This window comes from Diabrotica virgifera, chromosome 1 (assembly GCF_917563875.1).
Source record: "Diabrotica virgifera virgifera chromosome 1, PGI_DIABVI_V3a".
Lineage (NCBI taxonomy): Eukaryota > Metazoa > Arthropoda > Insecta > Coleoptera > Chrysomelidae > Diabrotica > Diabrotica virgifera.
In genome coordinates, this window is record NC_065443.1 from 95,015,077 (window position 1) to 95,029,724 (window position 14,648).

Below are 14,648 nucleotides of genomic sequence, written 5' to 3' on the forward strand. Positions count from 1 at the left end.
TTGTCATCCTGACATGTTACTGATTAGAAAAACTAGCAGGTTGTTTTTACGTTTATTTTAATAAATTATTAGTACATTTTATATAATATGTATATGAAAAAATGTTTGTCCGACAAATATATTGGGCATTTTAATAAGTCCGAGACGTAGAACATGTCAAATGACAGGAATTATGTTGGTGATAAATAGCAGTCTCATGAGAGTTTAATGAAAGAGTAACAAATCAATAATTGAAAGTTCTGTCCGACAAAATATATGGGACATTTTGTACTCTGACGTTCGAAACCTGTAACCTGTCCCGTACATCAAAGTTTGTTCGACTAGGCACCGTTAAGCTATTAACACATTTTCAGCTTGCTGCTAATAAACTTTTTTTGGTACGCGGGATCCAGGCCTATTTCTTAACAGTATGGAAAATATAGAAAACTTTAGTAACCTGATTTTTATGATTATTGATAAATCATGACATTTGAATAGCTTGGCCACTTTTTGAAATGCAGATCTTGCTTCTTCCATCCTACATTTGATTTCTAGAGAACAGTTCCAATTTGCATTGTCGTTCGTAACAAGGTTGGTGTATATGTTTTTACTCTTTCTATTTGTTGGCCGCTCACACTGATTCGTCTAAATTGCTGTTCCTTTGTAAAGATCAGCATACATTTTGTTTTCCTAATATTTAGTTAAAGGCCATATCTCTGACTTACAGAGTCATTAACTCCTGTCAGGGCTTCAGAACTGTCAGGGGTGTGAAATACCACCGTGTCGTGGTATTCCGCCTTTAACATCATCTACTGCTTCTTGAAAATTTTTCTAAGAGTATATGTTGAAGAGCCACGGGCGCCCCTATAAAAATTTTTAGGGGTTGGCAGACGTGAAGATGTTGCACATTACATTTTGTATACATTGGATAACAATATAATATAGTTTAATGGCACCTGAAAACTTAGGGGGGCCACGCTCTCCCCCCTGTCCATGGGTGTGGGCTCCCATGTGAACAGCAGTGGTGATAGTATACATCCTTGTCTGACTCCACGTTTGATTTTGCTATCGTCAGATTCTCCTGCCTCTGTCCATATAGACGATGTTTGATTCCACTAAAGGATATTGACTATTGACACTTAAAAATAAGCGATTCCATGGTCTTCTTAACTTACGTTTTTATTAGATGGCTCTATACTCTATACTCCATAGTCTCAAATAATTTTAGTTTTTTATTATACAATGCAGTATTTGATTTAAACAACAAATTAGTCGAATCGATCAACTAAGTCTGGCCCTGATAAACAGCACACATTCATTTGTGCCGATGTACACTAAAAGAGATATAGCAAAATCAATCACTGTTCCTTTCATGACACTTTTGTGTGCCAAAACAGATGCATCACTTTCAGTTGTCAATACGATAGTCGAACAAATATATTACCGTATGATCTTGTCAGCATTCACACTCTAGCGTTACAGTGGGCCACTATTTTAACACGTCGGGCTTATGTTCTATAGAGGCGGCCAAAAACAAAGGCGTGCAATATTTTATGTAGGGGAGAAACAGAAATAGATAAATAAATAATCAAAGTAAACAATAATGATCATCGAAAAAAATCTTTTAAAAGCAATGTTTCGTTAATAAAAAATTGGTTGATAGATACAATATTTCTTAAGTCAACATTTAAAACAATAAACAAATTAACAGTAAAGAACCAATCAGGGAGCGTTCAAGTATTACGTAACGCGATTTTTGAAGATTTTTGACCCCCCCCTACGTAACGCACTGTAATGGGCGTTTAACTATTGCGTTACGCATTTTTTAAAGATTTTTAAATATTTTTAAAAGATCGCGTAATCGTCATGGACTTTCTAAATACTGTCGTAATTCCCATTTTGGATTGACCCGCTTATGATCCGGACATGAATCCATTAGAACATTAATGGGACATTTTGGGGAAAACATTAAAACGAAGGAACCATTGCCAGAAACTATTCAAGAGCTGAAAATAAAGTTGAATGAAGAATAGGGACAAATACCTACCGTAAGAAGAGATTCAGCAACTTACTGTAAGTATGTCTAGGCGTATTGAAATCATCCGAAGATGTATGGGAGTAATGGGAGGCAATACCCGATACTAAACTTGAAGAACAGCCAACTGTGGGGAATTAAAATTTTATTTATACTTTTGTTTAATTTTTCGAACAATGTTAAATTTTTGTGTTACTTATGTTATTACCTTCTTTTCGGTTACTTATTTTTCCCAATATTACTTCTTTAGTGTTTTAAATAAACGATTTCTATTAATAATGTTTACTTCCTCCACATATAAAGCACTTAATACCTACAGAACTAAAATAAAACATACAAAATGCAAGTGTCTATACCATATTTAAATTCAAGATGCAATCGGAATAAACAAACCAAGACACGTTAAATGCTACTGGGAGCACTACCGAATTATAATTTACAATGTATAAACTTTGGAAATGTATATACATTGTAAATTATGATTCGGGAGTGCTCCTAGTATTGTCTGGTTAGAGATAAATGAGAAATTTAAAGAGATAGACCAATTGGTGTATTACCACTTTAAATACACCAATTGGTCTATCTCTTTAAATTTATCATTTATCTGTAACCGGCCAATACAGATAAATGAAAAATTTAAAGAGATAGACCAATTGGTGTATTTAAAGTGTTAATACACCAATTGGTCTATCTCTTTAAATTTCTCATTTATCTATAACCGGGCTATAGCATTTAACGTGTCTTGGTTTGTTTATTTCTACTGCATCTTGAATGTAAATTTAGTATAGGACAGGTGCATTTTTGACCAGGAGCGTATATTTTCATTTTTGCCAAAATATAATACTAGATATCAGTGATAATTATGCAAGAGCTCTAAAATTACCGATTTGTATCCCGAATGTCACTTTGACAGTTTTAGTTTCCCGAGCTGAAGGGGGGAAATTATGTCAATTTGTCATGAAGGCAATTCAAATCGGTAAAATTCTAAGAGGTCGAGTGTAATTCGGTAAGATCATTTCATGAATAAAACTGTAGATATGTTCATTTTAACATAATATCATTTTAACAAATATTTTATTGATATCTGTCTGAATATTTGCTAAACCTGCTCGTGCTCATGGTGTTCACTTTGACAAGTTGTAAAACATTAATAATTATTGTGATTAATCCCTAAAATTTTTATTTTTTATAGTTCTCTATTGGTCAAAATATCTATGAATGAAATAATCAATTAAATTAATTAGATTTATATAGACCTTTTCCGGGTCTAGGACGTTTCATCGCCGCCAGTTCATCGCCGCCGTTTCGATGCCGCCAGTTCATCGCCGGCCGATTCATCGCCGGCCGTTTCGATGCCGCCTGTTCATCGCCAGTCAGTTAATCGCTAACTGATATATTTCAGAATTTTCGACCAATTTTCGACAGTTACATTTATTATTTATTTTTAGTAATAATTAGGAATTCTAGGAAATGCCAGATATGACCATTCCCGTTGCCATACTTAATATTTTAATAGACTTTTAAACTTTTATAATATAAAATATAATTTAACACTACAAATTTAATACTGTTTAGTATCAAATTTAGGGGAAGTAGAAATAGAACAGTAAATTAATATAAGAATATTTTTTATCTTTTTATTTGTCATAAGTTTTGAACTGAATTTAACGTGGTGTCGTGTCATCTCCCATAATAATACAAGATCAACTGACTAACTGGCGATGAAACGGCCGGCGATGAAATGGACTGGCGATGAACCGGCGGCATCGAAACGGCGGCGATGAACCGGCGGCGATGAACTGGCGGCGATGAAACGTCCCATTCCGACTTTTTCCTATACCTAAGAATGTTTATAGAATCTCCTATAAAAAAATTTTAAGGACGCCTTTGTCCGAGGCATTCACAAAAGTCTAACTTCCGATATTGGGTATCCATCCGTTAATAAACCGATTCGTAAACCCATTTTGGTTAGAGAATCCCAATTTTTGTCAATTCAAGGTGCGAAGGATGCTTCTTGTTAAAAGAACCGTGAACGCTTGATTTTTCGCATTTTTAAAGTTGAATAGGGGATATGCGGGTAGTTTCAGTTTCTTTTGGCGTTTCTGAAAATGTTGAGAGATATTCTGATATAATAAAATAAGTATTTCCTAAACATACTATTTGATTTAACAATAAATTTTAATGTAGGTGTTACTGTTGCATGCGGTCTACCCCGAGGATGCGGTCTACCTGTGCATATAGTGCGCAAAATAATGGAATGTAAAAAGATTCTCAAAAAAACTTAGGTTTACAGTAAATAATGTTATTTATCGATTTTAAACAGGCATACAACTCCATAAACGAATGTACCGAAGGATCAAGGCTATATGAGATAATAAGAATATTAGAATTGTCAGCAATGGCTAATTCTTAGTGATAATGACGCTCAGGAACACGAGAAACAGGGTAACAATGGAAGAAAGCTTTTCAAGGCAGTTCACAATTTTACTAGATGTTTAATACAACATATATACCACTATTCAACCTAGTATATTTTCAGTTGCAAAGAACAGTGAATAAGATAATGTGGTGATACTAGCGACAACGGACTTACAATAAAGCAAACAAAAACGCAACGTAAATATGGAAATGAGATTATAAATCAAAAAAGATAGCAAATATGTATATCAAAATGAACTGAGTCAGAATTTGAGTAGTAAAACTAATATAACGAATTCGGGAAAATAAGGAAAGGAGATAGACAAAATATTTACGAAGCAGAGCAGAACGATAGGGTAACTAAATTTCATACTGAGATCATAAAATATATCAATCAAGAACAGCTTAACTACCAGTGCACTAGTGATGTTGATTATAGTTACTTTCGAGTATTCGTTACAAATCGTTACTTTTGTATAAAGTAATCATTTACAGTATTCGTTACTTTGATTACTATGATTACTTTTGTTACTTTTGTATTTGAGTACCGGTAATCATATTTCTTAGTAGGTAGGTATTTTGTATAGGTATTACCATAATATAAGAACGACCTTCACCTATCTGTTTAAGGGATAAAAATGATTTGATTACTATGATTACTTTTGTATTTGAGTACCGGTAACCATATCGAGAATCGTATTTCTCAGTCCTCACCCTCACACCCTTAAAACGCTTTATACCGATAATGATATTCGATAACACTCGTAAAATACCGGTCCCGTTCGTTACTCGCTGGGATACGATTGGTAGAAAGTAATCAAGTGTACTGGTTGTAGATACAATAGTCGTTACTCGCTCTGATACGATTAGTACGAAGTAACGAAGTAATCAGAGTAATCAAAGTAATCAAAGTAACGATTTGCCTCTCTATATAGTAATCGTTACTTTTGGTATTCGTAAGTAACGAGTACTTTGTAACGAATACATACTTTTTGAATACATACTTACAACATCTCTACAGTGCACGAGACCGAAATCAGACTCACATTGGTGTATGTCAGCGAAACGTGGATTGTGAACCAGGAGGAAGAAAATAAAGCAGAGATCTGGGAAAGAAAGTTACTCAGAAAAATCTTCGGATTAATACAGAGAATATTTAGAGAGGCGGACAATTAAAGAAAGGATAAGGGTGTATGCAATATCAATAATTACGACAAAAATACGAGCCCAAAGAGCTAGATGGCTTGGTCACATTATAGCAATGCTAGAGAAACGGAATGTTAAAACAATACGGTAGTAGGGAGAAATTGAGAAAAAAGAAGAAATAGTTGGAACAAGTAAAGCAATGCTTGTCAGAAATGGGTGTGAGAGATTGGGAAAAAAGCAAGAGAATGAAAAAATGGAGGGAAATAACGAAGTTGTTGGAAGCCAGTGGGTTACATGTTTTAAAATAAACTGCTTTTCTTCTTCTTCCTTCTTGTATGTAGGCTTTAAAGCCTGTTACTTCTTCAGTATTACCCTCCTAAATTGTTTAAGTAATCGCACCATCTTTTTCTTGGTCTGCCAATACTGCTTCGTGCATTTGGTGACTTATCTCGTGCTATTCGTACTATCCTATCCTCTACCATTCTACTAAATATGTTCGTTAAACTCCTGTTTCCGTTTTGTCACCCATCCATTTATGTCTTCTACATTGCATGATCTTCTTTTGTTTTCGCTTCTCTCCCTATCCAACAGACTTTTCCCTGATATTCGTCGGAGTATTTTCATCTATGTTGTTTCTAGCAGTCGTCTCGTTTTAGATGTGTCAGGTCTTGTCTCCGCCGTGTATGTTAATATAGGTCTAATTGCTGCTTTATAGATTCTTGCTTTTGTGTTTTGTCTTAGGTGTTTGTTCTTCCAGATTGTGTCATTAAAAGATCCCGCCGCTTTATTTGATTTTAAGCTTTGTTGTCGTACTTCCTCTTCAACATCTCCGTAACTTATTATATCTATTCCCAGATATCTAAACCTTGCTTCCTGCTTTTATTATTTTCCCATCAATTTCGATTTTAAATCGTAGTGTATATTTAGATGGTTTTTTTGGTTTTGGTTTTTTCTGCTTATATTATCTTATTGTATTTCTTGGCTGTTGTATTGAAGATGTGTGTTTATCTTTGACTTTGGGGATCGTCTTCTGTCTCGACGATTAATGAGGCGTCGTCTGCATAACATAATATTTGGATTTCTTTGTTTCCCATTCTGTAACCATGACCTTTACGTACTGATTCTATTAGTTCGTTCATTATTATATTAAAGAGCAGTGGGCTTAATGGGTCACCTTGTCTGACTCCGCTTTGTACTGGTATAAACTGCGTTAGTTTTCCATTTATCTTTGCCTGTATTCGATTATAAAAGTAGGTGTTTTCGATTTCGATGGTTTGTATAATATTGATTGGTATGTTTCTTCTGTACAGTAAATGTAAGTCGTCTTCGACTTGGATGCGATCGAAAGCCTTTGTTAGGTCTATAAAACATAGATATGCTGGTTTATTGTACTCAATGGCCTTTTCTGAAAATAAAAGATCAAGACGAAGGCCACAGACAAGATGTGTAGATGATATGAAAATAGAAGGACCAAAAAGACTAGACAAAAAGACCAACGCGGGATATCTACAATACAACATTGAAGACCTTAAGAAGGCAAACGACCAACTGAAAGACCACAGACCAGATGGGTATTTGATATGAAAATCATAGTCAGAACAAATTGGAAGTATGTTGCTCAGGATTGAGATCGATGACATCGATGGAAGGAGTTAGGAGAGGTATATATGTCCAAAAACTGAAGAAACAAGGCTAAAAAGAAGAATAAGATATTAAAAATACGACAGATGAAATCTACAAAATCTTAATGGAACTTAATAGCAAAAAAAAATGAAAATGGATTAAAACTAAATTTTTGTTTTAATAACATTAAGAATATTACAATATTTACCTTAATACCCATATTGACATGAAGTGTCTTACACAATCAAACCAATACTAGCTTTCGATAAAGACGGCAGATACCTATGCATATGTAGCCGGCTATATACAGATAACATTTTACCTTATTTAAATTAATGATAATACTAGTATCATAACATTAGGAAAGGAAGGGATCCAATTAAAACTCATAATTTCCGTTCTGTTCGTTTGTTATTGTTTGATAACTTGACAACTATTTATCTGTCAGGACTACTAGATATATTATATAATTAGGTGTTTCTTCTATCTGAAATTTTGGCTATTTAAGCGGTGGAAGGTCATATATATTAAAAAAAACCTACGCCAAGAAGTATTTTTACTTATTAAAATATGTAGATCCTACTGATTTTCCAAGACTATGAAAGTTTGTTCACCCTCTTCGTAGACTCCAGACAAGCAATTGACTGTATTGTAAGAAATAAATTATTTATTGAAATGAAAAATCAAGATATAACGGCAAAGCTAATCAGATTAACAAAAATGACTATAGATGGATCTCGAGCTAAAGTAACAACAGAAGAAAGTATCACAAAATCAATTTCAATAGAAACAGGAGTGTGACAAGGTGATTCCTTGTCAACCACACTTTTCAACATTGCAGTAGAAGGAACAGTCAAGGCCAGCGAAATTAAAGGAACTATAGCCCACATCTCAACACAAATAGTAAAGTATGTAGATGACATAGTTCTTAGGGGAAGAGACAAGGAAATATTAAAGGAAGCAGTAACAACTCGGGCAAATGAAGCGGGGAAAAGAGGTCTATAAATTAACGAAGGAAAAACAAAATATCTACTCTGCTATAGAAGAGATGCAGAGGAGATAACAACACAAGAGAAATCAATAGAGAAAACTACACTTTTGAAAGAGTTCAACAATTTAAATATTTGTGTAAATGACAAAAATAAGAGAAGTGAAGAAGTAACGGAGCGAATACTAACAGGCAACAAAACATACTGGAGATATCATAGGCTATTGAACAAGAAGAAATAAGAACTTATCCAGAAATACAAAACTGAAAATATACAGAATTGCAATCAGACCAGTAGTTACATACATACGAAGCTAAAAATGTGCCTCACAGAAAAAAATGAAGAACCAGAAAGAATATTCAAAAGGAAAATCCTCAGAATAACCATGAACTACGAGACATAATGAAGGGAGAAGATATAGCTAGATTTATTAAATTGCAGATACTGTGATAGCTAGGACACATAGAAAGAAGGAGTCATCGAAACTCAAAATAAACTTAATAGTCCGGCACTGATATCGAATAAGCACACAAGCTTTTTCATCGATCCTAACAAATTAGTAATTTATCTTGTAAAAACCAACCATAAAACGTCACCACTATGTTAACATCAAGTATAAGAGTGTTAGTTAATTGTGCATAGAAAAACATTTTCTGTGAGTACACATTTTTCTATTATTAAGTAAATCATAACCAAAGAATTTTACAAAACACCATCAATAAATTATACCAGTCATTTATCGGCATCAGTTTTTTGTCGTTCGACACAATTATTACGAAAACCTGAAGCGGAACAGGTCCGTACTTAGGAAAATCAAATGGTGTTGAGAAATGGAATTTGACGTAACCAATCATGGCGATAAATTATCTCAATCCACATCACAAAAACCTTTATCTTATTCAGCTGCAGTCAGTTAACAACAAGAAACGATCTATCCATCCAAACTAAATGCAATAGTTTTTAATTCTCTCAATAATGTTAAATTAGAAGAACACTTGTTAGCTGTAGGATCTTTAGTTAGTTAAAAACACATTCTTTTTCATCAAGAATCACCAATAATCGCATCTGTATTTATTTCTCCACCAATCAAGTCGTAGATGATTTCTTTTCAAACAGTAGTGGTTTCATCACTGTAAACAATACACAAATTCAAGTCCGTAGACTAATTACTCCAAGTGAAAGACTCCTAATATCCAATGTTTCGCCCACTATCCCGCATAAAATAATAGAAAAAGAACTACAAATTTTAGGGCTAAAACCAACTTCATCAATGTCATTTCTTCGAATAGGAACCACCAATCCTGAATACAAACATGTACTCAGTTTCCGTCGACATATTTTCATATCTCCTCCCACAGTCCCAATTCCCAAATCCATTGTTATAATTTATGAAGATACTAGCAATAGAATTTTTATGACACTAGACAGCGTATGTTTACTTTGCAAACAGCATGGCCATATTTCCAGTAGTTGCTCAGTAAATATAAATCACTCAGATACAGCTGTCCCAACTGCTACACTTTCAAACAGAAACGAATCTACTACAGTCTCTTCAACAGAATCGAAGGCTATTACACCTTCAACACCTTCAAATAATTCAACGTTACTACCAAAAACATTATCTACAATCAACTTAGCAACGCTTGATATATCAACTACAGTTAATACAATACCAATGACATCCAAAACAAATTTACCCACCTCACCAGCCACATCATCTTACATAATCATAACTTAACACCCTTCATCTTACAATCTAAACAATAATTATTGCTCTGTTAATGAAAATAAAGAGAATCCAACTCCACAAGAATCTAGCGTATCCAAAGAGAGAAAATACATCACCCCCCACTGAGACATCAGCTAGTGACGATGTATTTTCAAAGCCAATTCAGAAACAAAAAAGAATAAAAACAAAAATATCAACAATACCTTTAGAAACGCTAATGCAACCAATTAAAGGATTATTCAATTCCGAAAAGCAACTATTAACTTTCGAGGAAACAGTTGATGTATTTAAAAACACTCATGGAACAAAAGATGTTGTCAGCGTTATAAATAAATATACATCAGACATTATAGAATTCACACAACTATTATTCAAAATTGACTCATATACATCCGAGCGCTCATTAAAAATGAAATGTACAAAGTTAAACAACAAAATTATAAGACAACTCAAAAGAGACAACTACGAGGATGAAGAACCTGACACGGCTACATCGACTGAATTATCCCTCGAGCTGAACATTCTATAATTATAACTATAACATTCAATTTATTATAATGGAATATACGAGCTGAAAATTCAATAATTATAACTATAACATTCAATTTATTACAATGGAATATAAATGGGTTTTATACCCATTATGAAACATACTTTCATCAACAAACTTACAAAATTTTCTAAATCCTATCATATACGTATATACAGACGCTTCTAAAACATCTACTAGAGTTGGGGCAGCTGTCGTTTCTCCAAATATTACACTTGAGTATCAACTACCATCCTTAAGCTGTATACATACTGGTGAGCTTTACGCCATCTATCAAGCTATCAATCATATTAACTCCAGTAATATATGCAATGCGCTTATAAGTTCCATCAATACCATTAACCAACTGTACACAAAACATCCAATTGCTCTCCCAATTAAAAAAGAACTAGCTACCACACAAAACAATAACAATACTGTACAATTTCTATGGGTTGCTCCACACATTGGCCTTCAAGGAAATAAAGAAGCGGATCGTACAGCCCAACAAGCAAGAAACAGTGAGACCGCGAGTGTGGTGGGAAATGTAGTTCTTAATGATTCAAAATAATTTTTAATTAAAGTAAAAGTCGAAAACAAAAGTCTAGGACATACCCGACTTACCCACGGCATATACTTAATTGGTCACACTAATCCCACTTTATGTAACAATTGTAATATTCCACTAAGTGTTAAGCATGTTCTTGTAGAGTGTCCAAGATACCAGTTGCAGAGCAAGACCAACCACATCATCATATCAGCAAGTGAAATCTTAGGAGAAAATTGTAAAATTGAACATTTGGTAAATTTCCTTAAAGATATCAATATATTTAACATTTGTAAGTAAACTATCTCATGCATATGTACATATATGTATATATGCCGCTAATAACCTCAGAGGTTGATGCAACTATTTTTGTAAAATAAAAAAAAATAAATAAACTTATTTAAGGTAAAGTAAAATGGTGGCTTCTTCCCAATAAAAATAGCAAATTCAACTTTATGTTCTTTAGAACACAGTAAAAGAGTCAAATTTCTATTAATAGAAAGTTGACATAAAATTTAGTCGCCATATTTGGTTTATTAATTAGTCTTCTTCGAATGTGGACATTATTTTTTATCTGAAATTTTCGGCCCCTTTATTGGTGCGTTGAAAATTATTTTAATGGATAGTGATAAATCTTATTCTTTATAGTTCACATGTTTCTGACTGTCCGTCTATAAATATTTCTATTATAAGAAACTACTAAAATCTAGATGGACTCTCTAGAGTAGAGTATAAATCGAACACATATTTATTTAATTTTCATAGATCTGTGCTGTTTATTAGAAGGGCTATTGTTGGTATTACTTTTATTACCATATTCTTCAAATTATTGTCTTAACGTGATCTTGGTTACTGATTTTAAGGTTTTTTTTAAAGCTTGCAGTGTTTGGTGGTCTATTTTAGGTAGGTAGTATTTTATCTATTTTCAGGAACATTTTTTTTTTTAGATTTTCCAGTCTTTCCTCTTATTTCATGCAATATTTCTCATCAACGGATCATTAAAACAATTTGTTCGTCTCCTCCGATTACATTTTGTTAATATGTACGATCCTGTTTTATGTTGATTTTGTATGTTTTTACTCTAACCCAAACTAGCGAAGATGCAAGACGTGTGTAGCAAATTCAGGACATTGTTGCTAAGTATTGTTTCTATTGTTTCTATTGTTGCTATGTATTGTATAAAATTGATCTTATCTGTATGTTAGGTTAACTATTTTATTCACAATAAGACTACAATTTTCAATTACTCATTATTGTTTGTTATGGAATTTAATTTTTAATTAACAAAGTACGTTGATGAAACGTATGGAATCAAAGACAATTATTGGAAAGCAAAAAAATTCGTCAGTATATCTGATATATTGTTGATTAATTTTCCGCCTAGTTGTACTCCATCATGTCTGTCATCCAAAGTACCTCTTAAAAATGTCTTTTTCTCATTCAAAGGTTTTAAGGATATTTTTTTAGTATCACTATCTCCAGTTTGGATGGAAACTACTTGATTTTAATATACATAAGTATTTTAGCAGTCAAATCGAAAAGTATATCGTGTTGTACTCGGTCGAATTCCTTCTCGAAGTCGATGAAATAAACATAAACGTTCTTTCGGAACTCACAAGTTTTTTATAAGAGAACGCGCATACAAAATAATGCCTCTAGAGTTCCTAGACCATTTTAAAATCGAAATTAGTTATTACCCATATGGTATTACCCATACCCATTCTACTATCGCACAGAAGGAATACTCGGTTTAGTATCATTCGTATAAGTATCTTAAGTATGTGGCTCATTAAACTGATTTCTCTAAAATCACTGCATTTGGTGGTCCTGCTTTTTTTGGTAATGGTATAAATATTGACTTCTACCAATCATCTGGTATTTCTCCTTCGTTGTAAATTTTGTTAAAGAAAATGGTTAAGTAGATAATGTTTGACTCCTCCAATAGTTTAAGTAGCTTAGCATGGATTTGATCTGGCCCATGTGCTTTAATATTTTTGGCTTGCTATATTGCTTTTCTGATTTCTGATTTCAGTTTACTGGGACCTCAGTCAAAGTGGTTGTTACAGGTACGTAGTATGTGTACTTATAGCATTTTCTCCAAAGGCATCGTCAAGATAGTTGATGCACTGATCACTTTTTTTCGTGATCACAGATTTTTCAATCTGCGTTTTTAAATACGTCCGAGCATTTTTCAGTTTTCTAATTCAGGATGTATTCAATATTCTTCTGGAGATTGAAACTGTCGTATATTTTTTTGAGGTCTTCTATTCATTTACATGGATTTTTGAGCCAAGATTCTTCAGCTTGTTTAATTTTTCATTTTACGAATTTTTTGATTTCACGGCATTTGTTAATATTTCTCTTCTTACGGCTCTTAGTTCATGGTTCATTCTTCTTCTCATTTCTCCGTTTTCCATTGTTATCGGGCATGTAATCCGTCTGAGAATTTTTCTTTCGAATATTCTTAATTTGTCTTCATCTTTTTTTATGAGGCACATTGTTTCAGTTGCTTATGTTTCTACTAAATAAGTTGTTTTTTATGATTCTACTGGTCTAATCGCAACTGTGTATATTCTTAGTTTTGTGTTTCTTGATAATATTCCTTGTCGTTCATGAGCCTGTGATATCTTCAGTATATTCTGTTGCCTGCCAGTATTCGCTCCGTTACTTCTTCACTTCTCTTTTTGTTTTCCATTCACAATTACTCCCAAATATTTAAATTATTGAACTCTGTCAAAAGTGTAGTTTGCTATCTTGATTTCTATCGTTCTGTTATCCTCCAGAGCAGAGTAGAGTAGATCTTTTGTTTTTCCTTCGGTAATTTCTAGGCCTATTTTCCGTGCCTGTTTGCCAGGATTGTTGGTGCTTAGGATATCTTAGAAATATAATAAAAATTTTTAAAAATACCTTCCTTTTCGCTATTTAAACAAGGTTAGCTTTATTATGATTGACCATCAAGTGGTTCTAAGAATTTTGATTAATACTATCAATCGTATAAAATTTTCCAAAGAATCCTGCATGTATTTATTTATAAATTGACAAATATACTAAAGTATTTCATACAAATATACGTAGAACGCGATTATTATAAAATTTATCTATTAGCTAACAAAACCGTGTGTCTTCCTGGAACCATCGACAGTTTAGTTTGATAAGTAATTTCGTGGAAGATAAATTTTTTTTGGATTGAAGTATTTTCAACATTATCTAATCATCTCTTAAAGATATGAGAATGGGGTATCTACATACTAAATATTTAAAAGTATATTAAACAAGAATAAAAAACCGCCAAACGCCGTAAAAATGAGTGGCGCATACAATATTCCAGCTACAAAAGATCTGATATGAATATTACGTGGCGCGAAAATGTATTTTCATTTTGATGCAAAATAAAATTTTAGTTTTATTTTAAACGATTTTTTCATAATATTTGCTAAATTTGAAGTAAAACGCGCCACAAAAGAGTAACTTTGATACAGTTTGAATTTTGAAACTCTTTGGCGTGTTTATTTCTAATTTAGCAAATATTATGGAAAAATCAAATTTTTGTTTTGCATCAAAATGAAAATTCGCGCCACGTAATATTCATATCAGATCTTTTGTAGCTGGAATATTGTATGCGCCACTAATTTTTATAGCGTTTTTTTAATCTT

At 33.0% G+C, this 14,648-nt stretch overlaps 1 protein-coding gene across 4 annotated transcripts in view; it reads right to left on the bottom strand.

Annotated features, from left to right (window-relative positions):
* Window positions 1–14,648, bottom strand: part of LOC114326671 (transcription factor hamlet-like) — a 638,926-nt gene that overhangs the window by 159,561 nt on the left and 464,717 nt on the right. Inside the window, exon 1 of one of the 4 annotated variants that reach the window (XM_028275077.2) lies at window positions 7,410–7,481. The exons of the other annotated variants lie outside the window; for them this stretch is intronic. Coding sequence (XP_028130878.1) covers window positions 7,410–7,421 — 12 coding nt within the window. The 5' untranslated portion in view covers window positions 7,422–7,481. Of the gene's footprint in view, window positions 1–7,409; window positions 7,482–14,648 lie in introns of those variants that run through there. 4 annotated transcript variants of the gene reach the window in all.